The sequence below is a fragment of the Terrapene carolina genome, unplaced genomic scaffold (assembly GCF_002925995.2).
Source record: "Terrapene carolina triunguis isolate 2854851 unplaced genomic scaffold, T_m_triunguis-2.0 Scaffold33891, whole genome shotgun sequence".
NCBI lineage: Eukaryota > Metazoa > Chordata > Testudines > Emydidae > Terrapene > Terrapene triunguis.
This window is the reverse complement of record NW_020698242.1, coordinates 10,152,044-10,169,334: the sequence shown is the minus strand read 5'-3', so window position 1 is coordinate 10,169,334 and position 17,291 is coordinate 10,152,044. Positions and strand designations below refer to the sequence as shown.

Sequence of the window (17,291 nt, the reverse complement as noted above, 5' to 3'; positions counted from 1 at the left end):
GTGCTACTGCTTTTGCATGCATGCATGATTGCCCTCAGTCAGCCTGGCAGATTTAGTAAATCCCCCCCCCCATGCGCTGAGGTTCATGCAGCTGCTTCCACACTGCAAAACCCTCTTCCCAGGTAAGATATGGCTGGGGGCAGAGCTGATTACAGCTCCTCCTTTGTGCTGCAGCGCTTGGAAGGACTGCGCTGGTGAGGGAGCGTGGTGGTGGGTGTTATTCTCCAGCCACTCTGGAGCCTGCCTTCTAGGAACTGCTGCAGCGTTGTAACCCCAGGGAGATGGAGCGGAGTAGTGACTTTCTGTGTCAGACCTAGTAATGGTCTGTTCAGTTCTCTCTGGTGCATGAGTGGGAGGAGCTGTGCAGGCCCGTCTTTGGGATGGGAGTTCTCTCCTTACCCACAAATCCTTTCTGTCTTGCTTCGCTCCTTCTCACCCCACTTTCCCCTGACCCCCATGCCCGGGACGCTGTGTGTGTGTGTGTGTTTGTGTGTTGTGGGGGTGCAGTGGATTTTCTCTCTCCCGGGCCCCCGTGGGATCTGAAGAATGGGGCTGGTGGACAGGTCTTTTCCCACTGCTGAGCTTCAGTCTGCGTAAGGCCACACAGTGCCTTCCAGATCCCAGTGGATCCATGTTAAATTCAGGACCATCCACAGCGGTGACTCCTCACTGGTGGATTTCATGGGCCACCAAACCCAGCTCCAGACAGAGGGTTGTGTGTTTGGAGTTGGAGGTTTTGACTTCTCTTCCCAAGGCCTCCTGCACACGCTGGCCAACCCTCGGTGCGGTACCATCATCACTGCAAAGGTCACGGTATCGGCCCCCACTGAGCGTAATCCAGTGGCAGAATCTCAAAGTGGCCTCTCCACAACACTTAAATTGCAACCCTTCTGTTCTGGGGCACATACCTTGGGGTGCTCCAAAGCTCATCTTTCCATGCACACATAGTATCGGGGTGCCCCAGGAATGATGCCAGTCCAACATCATCGCCACCCCCTTTCCACATAGAAACGCCACTTGCCCATGCAATCCCGAGGCTCTGAGTGCCCAGAACTGGGGGTGTGCAAGTTCAGAGGCCGCTTTGGAAACTTTGTCCCTGGGTAGGGTGACCAGACAGCAAGTGTGAAAAATCGGGACGGGGTGGGGGGTAATAGGAGCCTATATAAAAAAAAAGACCCAAAAATCAGGACTGTCCCTATAAAATCAGGACATGTGGTCACCCTATCCCTGGGTATTTGGAGAGCTGCTAGTGTTCCACTGGAAAGTGCATCTTTCGGAGAAAGAGACATGCCCCAGCCTACTAATTCTGCTTGCTCATGTTCCCACTGAGCGGAAAGAGAAGCTTTACAAGAAAACCTTTCCTCAGCAAGATCAGGATTTTTTTTTTTTCCCTTTGTGACATGTCTACACAAAACTGGCCACAGGAAGGAAGAGTTGTTCAAGGAACTATTTTCTGCACATTGCTTTATACCAGAGATTTCACAATGCGGGGGCACTTACAAAGGATTTCTAAGGAGGGAGGTTTGTGACTGGAGACTTTGGCGACTCATAATGACCTGCATGTAAAGAGGGAATCTGTACCAATTACTCTAGGAGATGGCTGGAAATTGAGTATGTTCCTTGGGGCTGATGCCTGTAGACATAAGAGAGAGGATTCTGGTGGCTGACATAGTCTGGGAAGTCAACTGGGGTAGAGTCAGCAAAAGTGGATTCCCATGGTGAGGAAGTCAGCACTACATTAAAAACCTGAAGCAAACAATTATACAAAAAGGCATGCCCAGCAGTGCATTTCCGGGGCTGGTGTACTGTGGGATGTGAAGCCAAAGGCTTCGAGCTACCCAAGGAGAGCAATAAATCCATCATAACCGAGGCCCGATGTTTTTGGTTTTTTATTTTGTTTCAAATTCCTGGGAATGTATCTGTGTTTATTACAAAAATTAAAAACTGGGTGAAAATCGGTGCAAAAAATTAACTTCACAATTTTCTGGGTAAAAATCCACATTAATGTTAGGGGATGTGAGGGCAGAAAAAATGCAACAAATAGAGAATGGAAGAGTATTGAAAGTAAATGCAGTTTAATGCTGTGGTTTATTTTATGAACTGTACATTCATAGTACGTACATATATGTGCACACGTGTGTGTATGTGTGTTCCACTGCATAGCTTTACTTTAGCAGACAACCTTACATTTACACTTAGGCTAACTTGTTAAGCTAAACACATCTACTAAGGTAGTGTATTGGCTTTTCTTAACATAATCAGTATTTTCATGTAGTTGAATAGTCCAAAGTTTGGGTGAAAATCAGTAAAAACCAAATAATAGCTTTTGTAAAACACGGGGCTTTTTCAGTAAAAATCAGTCAAAACTGAAAACAAAGGGCCTTCCCCATAACACAAGGCCAGCAGTGCCTTATTTCTATAATGGAATGGAAAGTATTACAAAGACATTCCTACGGGTAGATGAGCTGGGAGGAGTTGACTCATGGAAGACGTTACCCAATCAGGTAGCTGTATTTGGGCTAGTTTCATGACCTAGCCATAGGGCTTTGTGATGGTATAAGACAACTCAGGCTTTCTTCACAGCCTTTGCTTTTCCCTTCCTTAGCCAGTAAGGGTGGGAGAGCTGGAGCAGCCCCCTGGAGATAGGCGGAAGGGGAGGAGGCATCATGTGACTCAGTGCCGCCTCATGGCCGATTGAAGAGTCAGGATGGTGGCGAGTGGCTGTGACAGGTGGGACGGTTAGAAGGAGTGAGTCTGAGGTGGAGAAAACAGGGGGCTGTTCCAGGGTTGTGTCAGGAATGCAAAGGGGTTTGGGATGGAAATGAAAGAGAAGATCTGAGAGATGATGATAATTTACAAAGCCATCCATTTGTTTCTATATGAGAGACAGCAGGGGGGGTGGGGGTCTACATAGCAAGACAAGAGGTGCTAGAGGGGAATTGATTGAGGACTTCAGAATGGTGAAGGACAGAGTCCCTTTCCCATAACATGAAAGCAATGGGTCCCTCCATGGATTGTTCTTCTTCAAGTGACATATCCAATACGGAGGCTGTCCACCACCACCACCCATCTTTCACAGTCACAACAGAGTTATAAAACTTCCACTCTCCTTTGGATACCGGTTGATCTGGTGCTGTTTCCGCCGTAGCTGGCTTTCTTTCCCCCTCTTACTGGTTTCCCTGCCATCTTGCCTGATAGTATGAATGCTCCAGTCAGGTCACTCTGAGATCAGCGTATCTACAGAAAGATGGGATTGATTGACTTCCTAAGGTCTCAAGTAAGTGGGCTTTTTAACAATTCATACTTCTCATCACCTCATTGTGCCTAGTTTTGGTGATCCAGCTAATTTTAATGTTCTTCTGTAATGCCCAAACTCAGACCCTCTGAGTCATCTCTGTATCCTCCTTAAGTGTTCAGCTCCCACATCCCTGGTGGAGGAGTGACCACATGCAGCCCGTCAGCAATCTAGCGTGGCTGAGTAGTCTCAACTTACGACAACCCCGGAGTCTTTGGAAGTTGTTGAATGTGTTTTTTGCAAGCGGTGTCCTTCTCTTGATTTCTTCTTTGCCTCTTCTGCCTGACACTGGATGGGATTGTAAGACAGTGGATGGGGGTCCTACCTACTTAAAAACTGATTGAGAATTTCTGGGTTTGGCTCACTGTGTTTAATCAGCCTAAGGAATTCACTGTCCCCAGAGGTTAAATAGTGTAGCAGCATTTTAAGATATATACCTGTGCAACCATGGTCTAGTGGTTAGAACAAAGGACTGGAGTCAGGAGATTTGTTCCTAGACCTTGCCACTGATTCTCAAGGGAAACTCACTTAAACTTTCTGAGTTTTGGTTTACCCAGCTGCTGCATGGGGAATGGGAGACTTCGCTACAAGCTGTGACAGGGAATAGGGGTTAGCTCCAGTGAACAAGGGATTCAATTCCAAGGAAGGCACTACCACTGAGTTCATAGGACTCTGTTAAACACCAAGTTGCTGCCAACAGCTGTTTTTCCCCCCACCTGCTATACCTCTTTAGGTGCTATAAAATGCAAAGTATTATCAGTTAATAATCTGATAAACCTCAAACTGCAGATTATTAGCTGATTGCCTATGGGCCAACTGAATTATAGAGAGTTGGGGTTTTTGTCTCCTTCCCCTGAAGCATCAAGAATTGGCCGCTCCTGGCAGGAGGATACCACAGCAGATGGACCAGTGGTTTGATATGATGTGGCTACTCCTATGTTCCCAAAAGCAGAGAGACTTTACCTTCCATGAGTTAAGGAGAGGACTGGAAATCTGCATGGGGATAAGCTTTTGTTCCAAGTCCAGGGGAACTCGGGACATTTCCAGCTCACTTTTAGCCAGCCTTCATCTTCTTCTCAGTCCAGAGAAAGAAGGGAAATTTGCTGAAGAGCTAACAGCCTTTGCTATAAGACAGACTGGAAGAGCCTGTTATAAACCCAATGGGATTAGGGCCTTGAGTGCATCCAACCCATCCTCCTCTCTCTACATTAGCTTCCCTTCCCATAGAATTTCAAATCAACTGCAACGTCTTAGTCCTTATCTTCAAAGCCCTCCATGGCCTGAGCCCAGGGTGTCTAAAAGACCACCTAATGCTCCAGGACAAAGCATGGTTGACAACTGTGCTTTAACACAATGGAGCTCTCAGCAATAAGGGTAGAGCCCATCTTTGTGGGAGACAGAACTTTCTCTGGGGGTGGTCCGAGACTGGAATGAACTCCCCCAGGAACGAAGATCCATTCCAAAACTCACCACTTGCCACTTCAAATGCAAGGTGCATTCCTTTGACTAGCCTTCTCTAACAAACACGTAGCAACAGGTATATTTATATTTAAAAAAAAGAACCCTACCAAAACAAGACAGTCCACAGCACACGCTTTTTCCTCTGGGGAGAGGATGAGAGAACAAAACACCATGTGACAGATGTGTAGACACGTTGCTTAATGCACTACGGGAAGACGCTCAGGTACCATGGTGATGAGCGTGGTATAAAAACCTTTACAGGATAGTAGTCTCTCTCTGAGCTTTGGGCAACTAAAGCATTTGCTGCCATTGGCACTGTCTTTGGCTGGTTTCTAGAAGGTGTGTGAACTGTGTGCTTCCAGGAGGTGGGCAGCATCCCTTCTTAGCAGAGAAGCTAGAGATGGAAAAGATTTGTCAGATCCCCTGAGCCAGGATTAGAACCTAGAAGTCTGGACTCCCACTCCTGTGGTTGCACATGAATAACAAGCTCTCCAGTACCAGAGTAGAATGAGTCGGATGTTCTACAGAGAAAAGCCACCCGCCTGGTTGCTGGGGAATGGCTCCGCTGTGGCTTTGTACAATCAATCGAATCTTGTCTTAACTTCTGAGAAATCAGGAAGGCTGTGGGAGAACATCCCCACCCTTATCATGAGAAGGCTGAGGAAGTCAGGGTGATGTCTGAGAAAGCATGTGTGGTGGGGGAAGGGAAGGAAGGAAGGAGAGGCGCTTCTGATGGCTTAACCTTGTTCCTGCAATAACAATAGCCCTTATCTCGGCTCCAAGGGTCCTGTTCCAGGGAGAGATGCTGGACTCATTTAATAAATCACCAATTCACTTGGATGGTGACAAAGGAAGCATTCTGCTGCCACACACGCAAAGGGTTAACGTCTCCTTGGCCGGGACTGGTGTTACGCCAGGCTGGCTGGTTGCCAGACCTCGGCTTGCTTTGTTTTTCTTAGAACTTTTGTTAATGGTTCACATATGGCCAGGAGCTCTGCAGCTCCAAGAAGGGCAGAGAGGACAGATCAGATTCTGATCTCTGGCACACATGGGCAGAAGCCAGGAGTAACTCCATTGACATCCGTAGAGTTAGTCCAGGTATAACTGAAGCCAGAATCTGGCCCAGTATATTTATGCAGCGGGCAGGAACCTTCCAGGATTTCCCCTACATCTTCCCCTGGCCACTGTCCTGGCTCATCCTTATGGCTCCCAAGGAAGCCTGGACCAAACCCCTTTCCAGAGTCCATCCAAGTCTCCCAGAGGTGGCTCCCTGCCTTCAGAGTTGCACCCATCGATACCAGGTCTGAATTTATCCCAAAGAATTGGGCAGGGAGAGCAAGAGGTAGAGAAAGGAGCATCTAATCTGGAACGTGAATGGAGAACACAGCAGGGGGTGCTGATGGAAACAATGATGAGGGCCAGCCGCACACCTGCTATCCTGGGCCTGGGCTTTCCCTGCAGTTTCTCCCCTGACCTATCATCACCCCTCGGTTACCTCTCCCTTTTGGATTGAAAAGGGCCCCTTTGTTTTTTTAATGGGGAAAAGGGTCTTCAGAATTCAGCCATCACTTCCTTGGCTTAGAGGCAGCATCTGTCCAGCGAATAACAAGGAAACATTTACTGTAAACACTGACTTAGAAGAAGAAGAAGGAACACAAAGGTTTGCACCCTGCCATTATTCGTGAAATGTTCTTTGTGTTTGATGGGATTTAGCAGAGTGACGTTTACATTGGCACCTAGATACTATGATGCCGGGCATGGGCGGATGTTTGTGATCTTTATCAGCGTAACACCCCGCCTTTAAATCTGGTAACATATCACTGGCGTTCTTGTTATAATTTGTATGAGGGTAATACCTATAGACGCCAACTGAGATCTGGGCCCCACTGTGCTGAGCTCTGTAAGGAACAGTCCCCACCCAAGAGGGTTCACAATCGAAATAGACGAGAGGTGGGAGAAAGAAATCATGATTATCTCCATTGTACAGAAAATCAGAGAAATAATAGAAATGGCAGGCAGGAAGGGACCTCGAGAAGTCATCCAGTCCAGTCCCCTGTGCTGAGGCAGGACCCAGTAAACCTAGAGCCTCCCTGACAGGGGTTTGTCCAACTTGTTCTTAAAAACCTGCAATGACGGCGATTCCACAATCTCCCTTGGAAGCCTCTTCCAGAGCCTAACTACCCTGATTGTTAGAAAGTTGTTCCTAATATCTAACCTACATTGTTTGCTGTAGGTTAATCCCATTACTTCTAGTCCTACCTTCAGTGGAGAGGGAGAGCAATTGATCCCCATCCTCTTTATAACAGCCCTTAACAGATTTGAAGACTATCAAGTCCCCCCTCGGTCTTCTTTTCTCAAGACTAAACATGCCCATTTTTTTTAACTTTTCCTTATAACAACAATACCTAGCTCTTATCTAGCACCTGTCATCAGCACATCTCGAAGCGCTTTATAGAAGAGATCTGTATCATTATCTCCATTTTCCAGATGGAGAAACTGAGGTATAGAGAGGTGAAGTGACTTGACCAAGGTCACCCGGGAAGTCTGTGGCAGAGCTGGGGACTGCGCCCCAATCGCCCGAGTTCCAAACCAGTGCCTCGTCCCCAAGACCATCCTTCCTTAGTGGAGGAGTATGGGCCAGTGTACTGAGTAGGGGACTAGCGGCCAGGGAGTCCTGGGCTCTAACCCTGAGGTGCAGGGGAGCTAACCGATGGAGCTCTCTGAGTCTCAGCTGCCTAACGGCACGAAGGGGTTAATTTGACACTTCTCTCTCACCGGGTTGTGTGTGGGGGGTGTCTCCAGTTAATGGCTGTGCATCACTTTGGGTACATAACCGGCTATCCAGATGCAGTGCTCCCCTGGCCCCGATGCTAACTCGCCAGGTCAAGCAGGGCCGTGCTTAAAACCAGCATCTTCCTGCAGCAGCACGAGACTTGGCAGCTCTCTTTATCCTACCTCCCCACAGAAAGGAGCTCGGTGTCTTGTCCAGAGAGCCAGGAGAGCGCAGCTTCTCTGGAAACGGGCTGCCCCAGAACAACGTGCTCCGTAAAATGGGTGACCTCTGCCTCATCTCGCTGTTTGCTTTCTCTCCTAGGATCCAGCATTTTAAGGAGAGCATCAGGTTCATTCATGAATGCCGGCTCCATGGGGGAGGCTGCCTCATTCATTGGTCAGTGTTGATGTCAATTGCCCCCTTTGCGTATATTCACTGTGTTTTTCATTGTTATCAAAAGCTCTATTAATACTACGGTGGCCCCCAAAAGCCCCAGTGAAACCCACTGTGAAGGTGCTGCACAGATACACAAGGAGAGACAGGGCCTGCCCTGACTGGGTCCAGGGTCCCATTGTGCTGAGTTCTGCACGGGCACAGACAGAGAGACAGGCCCTGCCTTGAAGAACTTGCGGTCTAAATAGACAAGACAGATTAGCGATGGGAGGGGAAATAGTTGCCTAGAGATTGGAAGCCTCTTGCCCAAGGTCCCCCAGCAGATCAGCGACAGAGCTGGGAACAGAATCTATATCTTTTGAGCCCCAGTGCAGTTTCCCATCCACTGGATTAACGATAGCTCTTGATAGGAAAAGCATTCTCGAAAGAGGCCCCCTCTGAAACAGGGGACTGGCTTTCCACACACACTCTGTATCGTTCACAGGGTGTTGGTGCAGGGCTGACCGATGCACTCCATGCAGGACGTACTTCTAGCCAGGCAGCTGACTTGGGGTTGCTCCTCCTGTTCACCTGCATGGGGCTCTCCTGCCTCCGGAGTGCACCATGTCACCCTGTGCTCTTCTTGTTTTCAATCCTCCTGCTATGACAGCCTGGCTGGAGTGTCCCGCAGCACCACCATCCTGGTGGCTTACCTTATGACTGTGACCGACCTCAGCTGGGAGGAGTGTCTGGCTGCCACCAAGGTTGTCCGTTCCTATGTCAGTCCCAACTTTGGCTTTCAGCAGCAGCTGCAGGAGTACGAGAGGACTCTGCTCAAGGAGGTACATCCTTTCCTCTCCTTGCTCGTGGGCTGGCATTTACCCATAGGACAAAACAATTGTAGGCCATGACACTCAGATGTTCCCATTACTGGTGTGACGCATTGTTGGCGCGTGCATGGGATGTGGTGAGAGTAAGTTGCAATGTCATTATGTCTTGGCCTCCAAAATAAATCAAGAACCAAATTTCCAGAGGGTCCCTTGTCTGTGTCAGCAAAATTCACAGGCACATCTGTTTTGCACCCATAAAATAGGTAACTGATCATGCAAAAATACCAAATGCTTGCACAAGTTGGGGGTTGGGCCTGCTTCTTGTTATTTGGGGACTTTGTTTGTTTTATGCATGCATGCAAAAAAAAAAGTACCAACAAATTTTGTGGGTGCATTTTGTGTGTGAAAATTTGGTACTGTAATTGTCTGATGAGCTCTGTTTGTGAGGCTGGCTGGCGGAAAAGAAGACGCTGCTGGGTAGTCCAGGATGGATGATGAGTGCTGGCTGGGGGCCTGAGCAGCAGCAGCCGCCCAGAACTAGAATAGTGGGGAGGGGTGAGGTAATTGCAGGTCAGGATAGTGATGCTTGGATAGTGTGTGCGTCTAAGCAGGGCTTCATTTGACAGCAAGTCTCCCATGTTCAGCAGCTAAAGGACATAAACAAACGTTAATTAAGAAATCCAACCTCCAGTAAACATAGCAGAGGATCAGACATAAGGAAAACACGATCACTGGCTGAGCCCGGCCCGATCGAAGAGAAGGATTCTTTCTGGCTTGCATTAGATTAAGTTAAACAAATCCTAGAAGTCCCAAGAGGAGATGTCATGAGTAAAGATGATGACGTCTGCATAGTTCTTCTGCATCTGGAACCACTTTGCGCTCCTGAGCTGGAAGGCAGCTTTTTAGAGGGAGAGGCTGAGGATCTGCGGCCAACTCAGTGTGAAGAGGAGTGAGGTTGGCTAACTCTGGCAGTAGCACCTTACCCCCAGAGGAGTCAGGACCTGGCAAGAAAGGGCTGGGATCAGGTAGCCAATGTTACTCCTCCTTGAACATCTGCTAGTGCCTGCAGGCCAGCAGTGAATGGTGCACCTCTTGGAGTGTTTAATAAATGTCACTTCCACACATGCTCCCCTTGGTGTCCCCGGAGCCATTCTGCCTGCCTCTCCCCCATCCCTCCTGCCAGCATCACCAAGATGCTTCACGTGACGGTCCTTAGTTTTGTGACAGGTTGTAGCTAGGGCGTGCTTTGCTCCATTCCAAGCCCCAAAGTCTCTAGAGGGGATTTTTTACTCTTGTCCAAAGGAGCCAGCATGTGACACAGCTCAGAATGTCAACAGCTTCCCATTGAGTCCCGGGCTGTGTGGATCGGTGCCCTGTTACTTCCCTTCTAGGCCTGTTGTTTTGATGGGTGAACTTAGGTCAGGCTCTTCTGAGCAAACTCCCATGGGGGTGGACTGTTGTGTCACATGATAAGCAGCAGCCTGACAGTCACCAGCTTTTAGGAACTTCTCCAGAAAAATGTCAAACAAATTACAAAATATGCCACACCCCGGAGATTCCCTCTGGGGCTTCCCCCCAGTGAACAGAGCTCGCCCGGACATCAGGCACTCAGCAAGGCTGGATGGAGTCCTAACCGAGAGGGCCGTCAGGATACTGCTGTGATGCAGGTGCTGCTGAACTAAATCCCCAGTCTTCCAAAATCGGGGTCAGCCCCACCCCAAAAATCATGAGATAAAAAAAAAATCCGTTTTGCATTCCTGTTCTTTGCCTTTGGCTTTTTGAGTCCTTTGGTCACACTCGGATGCCATAGGTGCTGGAACTAGGGGTGTGGGGGTGCCGTCGCATTCCCTGGCTTGCAGTGGTTTCCATTCTATACAGGGTTTACAGTTTGGTTCAATGGCTCTCAGCACCCCCACGTTACAAATTGTTCCAGCACCCCAGCTCGGGTCACATTTTTCAAGCTTTTCTCTGCAAACATGAAAGCTAGAAGTATTTCAAAAAAGAATGCTGAGAGTCTCAGTTAATCACATGACTCCAGAAGTTGGGCCTTTAAGAAGACCCCAAAACAATGGCCTGTGCTGCTGCGCCTTTGCTATTATTGTTACCTGTGCTAGCTAGATAAGAGCTGACATGGGTATGCTTACCCATGCTGCAATCACACCTTGATTTTGTGGTGTAGATATACCCCTCGTCCAGTGTCCTGCCCACTGCACCACACTACCTCTCATCCTATGGGCCCCCCTTATCTTTTAGACACATGCTGCCTTGTCCTCTGACTGCAACAACAGATGAGTGGCCTGTTCCCAGGCAGGTGCTGATGTTGATCTATGCACCAGGGTGCACAGGAAATATTTGTAAATCCATTGATTTCCCTTCCCCACCACAAAGCTTCATGACACAGCCGAGCTCCCGCTGGCCCAAGGAGCCCCAGACCCGAGAATGCCCCTGGCATTTGCTCTGGGATGTGCCACCCCTCACACGTTCAGTGGGACAGACCCAGCTGCATCAGGTGATGGAGATAAATTTGGTCCTGAAGCAAAGTCCAGCTGTGAGATGTGAGGGGAAGACTGGCTCTTGCTGGAGGAATTGCACTTGAACCACACCTTATCTGACTTGATAAACAAACACTTGGCAGCAGCTCCAACGGTCAGTCATGCTGCCTCTCGCTTTCCCCTGGTGGGAAGTCAGAGACAGCTCAGGGGCTGGGTTCCCTCGAGCCAGGGAGTGGCAACTTGGGCCTGTCAGGCTGCTGCATGGTGGTGGCGCACCCCTTCCCCGCCCCAGATTATTTACCCAGGAGCAGTGACTGGAAATGTACCTCTGGGAGGTGAGCCACACAATGAGAGACTAGGAACATGCTGCTGTAACATGCACAGCGGTCGCTGCCAAAAACAGCTGGGTACGCCCAGCAGCAACCTGCTCTGCAAACTCAGGCCCTCTCCATCTCCGGTCCTAGCCAAGGGGAGCTGTGAGTGCTCAGCATCTCACAGGGATTAGGCCGTCAAAGGGTTAACATTGGCATTGTTTCAGAGCTAAGCTTAAGGCAGAGATGGCCTCTGGCAAGTGAATTTCTTTCTGGGAGCTTCCTCTTGGCAGGAAGCAGCCGTGCTGTCTGTTAATGCCGGTCTCCTTGCAATGCATTGTCCTAGCGCCCTCTCCGGTCCTCCGGTGACCCATCGACCTGTCCTGCTGTTAGTGAACAGTGCAGATTGCCATGTCAGATAAGCCATGTGTAGTGTGAACTCATGGTGACCTGACCTGAACTGGATGTATAACTAGACTCTTTCCAAGATCTAGTGTCACCAGGACCCATGGAAACCTCTGTGCAGAAAAGCTTGTGCCAAGGACATCAGGCCTGATTCTTCTCTCACAGTGGGGTAAATCAGGAGTAACTGAATGGCAGTGCAAAGAGGAGAATGGAGTCCATATTATTTCAGGGCAGTGTTCTCTTTGCACTGAATAAGCATGCAGGATATCCTGCTCGTTCACATTTTGGGAGGCCAGTTCCCATCCGTTGTTTTCTAGCAAGGAAATTAAGCCTTGCCTTCTGGCCTACGGCCAATATAGCAATGTCTCCACCCTTAACAAAATGTTGAATGTCTTCCTGATTCAAGGCAACGAGTGCACATTTGATACAGTGGGTTCTGCAGCCTGCAGGCTTGGTAAGTGATTAGACCTGGAATTGCAAAAATCCCCACTGGAAAGCCCCCGGATTTCAGTGGAAGCCACCACCCACTCAAAAGCTTGAGCTATCATGGAAGGCTCAGCTCGGTGACAACCATCGCTGCTCCAGAGAGCAGAGAGGACACCTAGCAAGGGATTCCCCTGGTCACAGCCAGACGAATGCTGCAGAGGAGTGTCTCTCAAATTTTTCCTTATTGTGCCCTATTTGAGACCAAGGCCCAGTCACGGCTATGGCTCTTCCCAGATGCTCCCACGTTTTTCGCTGAAGCAACTAGAATGCTTGGCTAGTCAAAAATGTAGGAAGATTATTTGTACCGTGGTAGCATCTAAAGCAGGGGTGGGCAAACTTTTTGGCCCGAGGGCCATATCTGGGTATGGAAATTGTATGGTGGGCCATGAATGCTCACGAAATTGGGGGTTGGGGTGTGGGAAGGGGTGAGGGCTCCGGCTGGGGGTGTGGGCACTGGGGTGGGGCCAGAAATGAGAAGTTCAGGGTATGGAATGCGGCTCCGGGCTGGGGCAGGGGGTTGAGGTGTGGTTGGGGGGTGAGGGCTGCAGCTGGGAGTGCAGGCTCTGGGGTGCAGTAGGAGGCTCTGGGCTGGGACCGAGGGGTTCAGAGGGCGGGATGGGGAAGGGGTCAGAGGGGCAGGCTCCGGGCGGCGCTTACCTCAAGCAGCTCCCAGAAGCAGCAGCATGTCTCCCCTCTGGCTCCTATGTGGAGGTACGGCCAGGCGGCACTGCGCACTGCCCCGTCCATAGGCGCCGTCCCTGCAGCTCCCATTGGCTGTGGTTGCCAGCCAATGGGAGCTGCGGGAGCTGCGCAGAGCCCTGGCACGCGCGGAGCGGGGCAAGCCCCCGACCCCACTCCCCGGCAGGAGCTCGAGGGCCTGATTAAAACATCTGAAGGGCCAGATGCGGCCCCCGGGCCGTAGTTTGCCCACCCCGATCTAGAGGCCGGGGCACTGTGCAAAGAGACAGTCCCTGCCCCAAACAGGTTACAGCCTGAGGAGTTTATTAGAGTATATGGGGGACACAGGAATAGCCATACTGGGTCAGACCAATGCTCCATCTAGTCCATTATCCTCTCTCTGACCGTGGCCAGCACCAGCTGCTTCAGAGGAAAGTGCAAGAAACCCCCTAAGTGGACAGTTGACCATAAAGTTTGCTGACCTTGCAGAACCCTAAACTGGCCTCCTCCTTCTATCTGTGCCCTCAGGGATGGATTCCCAGAGCATAGGGCTCTTCCTGACTGCTTCATGTTGCAGCACGATGGGAGGGATGGGGGGGGGGGTGTCACAAAGATTCATATTAGCAATATTTCGTTTTCAGACAACCCCACAATCTCAGCCCAAACCTAGCTGACCATAGACGTTAGCAGGAACTGGAGACACTGATGAGAAATCGGACTGAACAAATACGGTACAAAACCAAATAGTATGACAGGCAAGAACTGACTTGTGTTGGTGACCTACTGCAGTGACGCCAGTTGTTTCCCGGTGTCACCATCAAATAAGAATGTGAGGTGTTTGTTTATGGTAATTCGGCTGCACTAGGAACCAAGGTAACTTCTTGGCAACAAGAAGTAAATAACTCCATTGCACTGTCATGACATAAAGTGGAATCAGGAATGCGAGTGACTGTGGTTACATTTTCCAGTGGTGTCACCATTATGTTTACCAAGCAGGATGTCACACTTTGCACAAGAACTTGACAGCATTTATCTTGCCACTCTTTGCCTGTATAGCACTATGGGTGGGAAACAGCTTCTGAGACGTGGACTAAACAGCTCTGCTCTTAATGGAACCACTGTTGGCTTAAGAACCGTCTCCTCTGTAGCTCCCACTGCTTGTATCAGCCTCCCTGTATCCTTCCCACCTTGTTTACTCATAATCTTCTTTCACCTCTCTTCTGACAACATCTCTCTTCTTCTTTATGTTTCCCGCTGTGTATGGCCTTGGGAATGAAAGCTTTAATTTATTCCCCATGCTAAACTTTTGCACCATTGCTTTCTGCAATTTATATCACAGCCTAGTATCAGAGAGATAGCCGTGCTAGTCTGTATCCACAAAAACAACGAGGAGTCTCCTCGTTGTTTTTATATATCACAGCCTGTCCATAGGGGGCTGGAGCATATGACTTATGAGGAGAGGCTGAGGGAACTGGGATTGTTTAGTCTGCAGAAGAGAAGAATGAGGGGGGATTTGATAGCTGCTTTCAACTACCTGAAAGGGGGTTCCAAAGAGGATGGATCTAGACTGTTCTCAGTGGTACTAGATGACAGAGCAAGGAGTAATGGTCTCAAGTTGCAGTGCGGGAGGTTTAGGTTGGATATTAGGAAAAACTTTTTCACTAAGAGGGTGGTGAAGCACTGGAATGGGTTACCTAGGGAGGTGGTGGAATCTCCTTCCTTAGAGGTTTTTAAGGTCAGGCTTGACGAAGCCCTGGCTGGGATGATTTAGTCGGGAATTTGGTCCTGCTTTGAGCAGGGGGTTGGACTAGATGACCTCCTGAGGTCCCTTCCAACCCTGATATTCTATGATTCTATGATTGTTCATCAGTGCTTAAAGTGCTTAGGGATACAGTTTATATGTAGGATGCTACAGAAGAAAAGAAAAAGGGTTGTGGCTTCCCTCATTAACTTAACTACGAGTTTAGTATCTAATCATTGTGGGCCTGAGTTCCATAATTGTGCATGTCCAAAAGTGCATGCACAATTGCACACCTAACTAGAAAGTGAAACCACCACAAACTGGATAACCGCAGGTGCAAATTAGTGCAGTTAGTAATTTGCACATGTACACGCAGCAACTGCAGACACAAATTAGGTGCACAATGGTAGGTGCAAAATTCTGCAAACCGGGCCCTTTAAATGCTGTATGATGATGGACATCCAGCAGCACAGTGTGGAACCCTCCTGTAAGCTTTTTTCACAGAATTTCATGGAAAGCAAAGATTCACTATAATTGCAATTGCAGTGCGCAGGGCCGGCTGCAGGCACCAGCGAAGAAAGCAGGTGCTTGGGGCGGCACATCCGGGTCTTTGGCGGCAATTCAGCGGCGGGTCCCTCAGTGCCTCTTGGAGCGAAGGACCCGCCGCCGAATTGCCGTGGAAGAATGAAGCGGTGCGGTAGAGCTGCCGCCGAAGTGCCGCTGATCGCGGCTTTATCTTTTTTTTTTTTCCCTGCTTCGCCGCTTGGGGCGGCAAAAAAGCTGGAGCCGGCCCTGGCAGTGTGCACTGGGACAAGTTAGGATTTCATTCTACATCCCAATAATTCTGATTGCCTCTTGTATCTGGATCTTTATCTGCAGGTTCTGGTGTAGGGCTAATGATAAGCAGAGAGATTTTGCACCTTATCAGTGGCCTTCACAACTCATTTTGGTTTTGTTTTGGCAGTACCGAGCCTGGGTTCGACAAGAGTATGGCAAGAATCCATTTAATGACCAAGAAGCGCTGCAGCACTTAATCACTGAGCAGGAAGAGAAACAGAGAGAACAGCAGCTTGGAAGCAGGGAGACTCACTGGATCAACTCCCCGACACCCAATTACTCGCTTCCCTACAATGCCTATGGTACCAGCAGCAACAGATGGATGAACAGATAAAAAAGGACAGCTAATTCCACAGAGATGCTATCACTGTTGGATGAAAGTCTCTGCATTCATCTTTCAATGAGAATAGCTTTGATGTTTATGGCTAGGGTGGAGAGCAAACTGAATGCCAACTTCCAAAACATGCTATGTCAAGCAATGTTATCTAATGGTTAGAGCCAAGGATTGCAATCAGGTCTCACGGGTTCTACTCCCAACTTTGCTACTGACTCATAACGTGAATCCAGGCAAATCACTTGATCTCCCCATGCATCAATGTAACCATCTCCCAGGGGTGTCGAGTGGTTTCACTTATTAACGTTTGTGAGGGTGCTTTGAGACCCTCCGATGAAAGATCCTATGGAAGTGAATTTATTAATGTCACTGAGTTGGGTTGAACCTTTTCCTGTGAAACTTCTAGCACTATTGTACACATGAAGGGTGAGTTTTCCGCTTTGCCTAGGGATCACTTTATGATCCAAGCTTGTTTTGTTGTAGGGCTGCACTGGAATGATGGGCATGCTGTCAGTTACACATAGAGCCAAATTCATTGCTGGGGTAACCAGGCATCAATCCACTGAGTTCAAGAGTTGCAGCTATTTACTCCATCAGTAGGTTTGGCCCGCAACTTGCTTTCAGGGTGTTTAGAAAACAACTAGCTTTTGAAACACCTTCCTAGGAGCTCTTTCCGGCTGCTGGGACTTCATCTCCTTGGTCTCTGGTTTTCCTATTATTACCGGTGTGATAAATCCCATTCATTATCTCTTCAGTTGTTGGACATTGAGGGCCAATACAGGGCCAGGATCTCTCAAAACAGATACAGCTACTGCCCAGTACCACTCTCCATTTTACTCCACATACAGCACAGCAGATATACGGACTTCACTTGCTGTCCTAGTCATTGTCAGTTCAGATTGACCTTACACTACAGATGTGTCTATCAGAGCCTGGATGGGGCATCTACCCATCTCAGAAGAAGGAAGCTTGGACTGCAGAGAGCCAGTTAGGGGTTGGGGGAAGGATGCCGGAGGATTTTCACATCCACAGCTCTCTGAGGTCCATATTCTGCAATGACAGAACAGTTGCAATCACATTGCCGTCACTTTCTTCAGCAAGCAGACCCATGCCTCTCACAAACGTGCCAGAGAGTCACAGAAACCGGAGATGGAAAAGGCCCATTAGCCCACCTTTTCCACTCCCCCAGCCTTTGCGAATGCACATTCCCTAATACTTGGTGAAGCCCTGTTTTAAATGACTCAGGCAAAGGGCTTCCACTGCTTGCTTGGGGCTG

General features: G+C 49.1%; 1 protein-coding gene across 1 annotated transcript in view; it reads left to right on the top strand.

Annotated features, from left to right (window-relative positions):
* The window catches only part of LOC113409582 (dual specificity protein phosphatase 22-A-like), a 41,016-nt gene extending 24,571 nt beyond the window's left edge, over positions 1–16,445 (top strand). Inside the window, exons 6-8 of the mRNA XM_026663678.1 lie at positions 7,851–7,925; positions 8,572–8,743; positions 15,809–16,445. Of these exons, the coding sequence (XP_026519463.1) occupies positions 7,851–7,925; positions 8,572–8,743; positions 15,809–16,015 (454 nt within the window). The 3' untranslated portion in view covers positions 16,016–16,445. The remainder of the gene's footprint in view (positions 1–7,850; positions 7,926–8,571; positions 8,744–15,808) is intronic.
* The last annotated feature ends 846 nt before the right edge of the window (positions 16,446–17,291 follow it).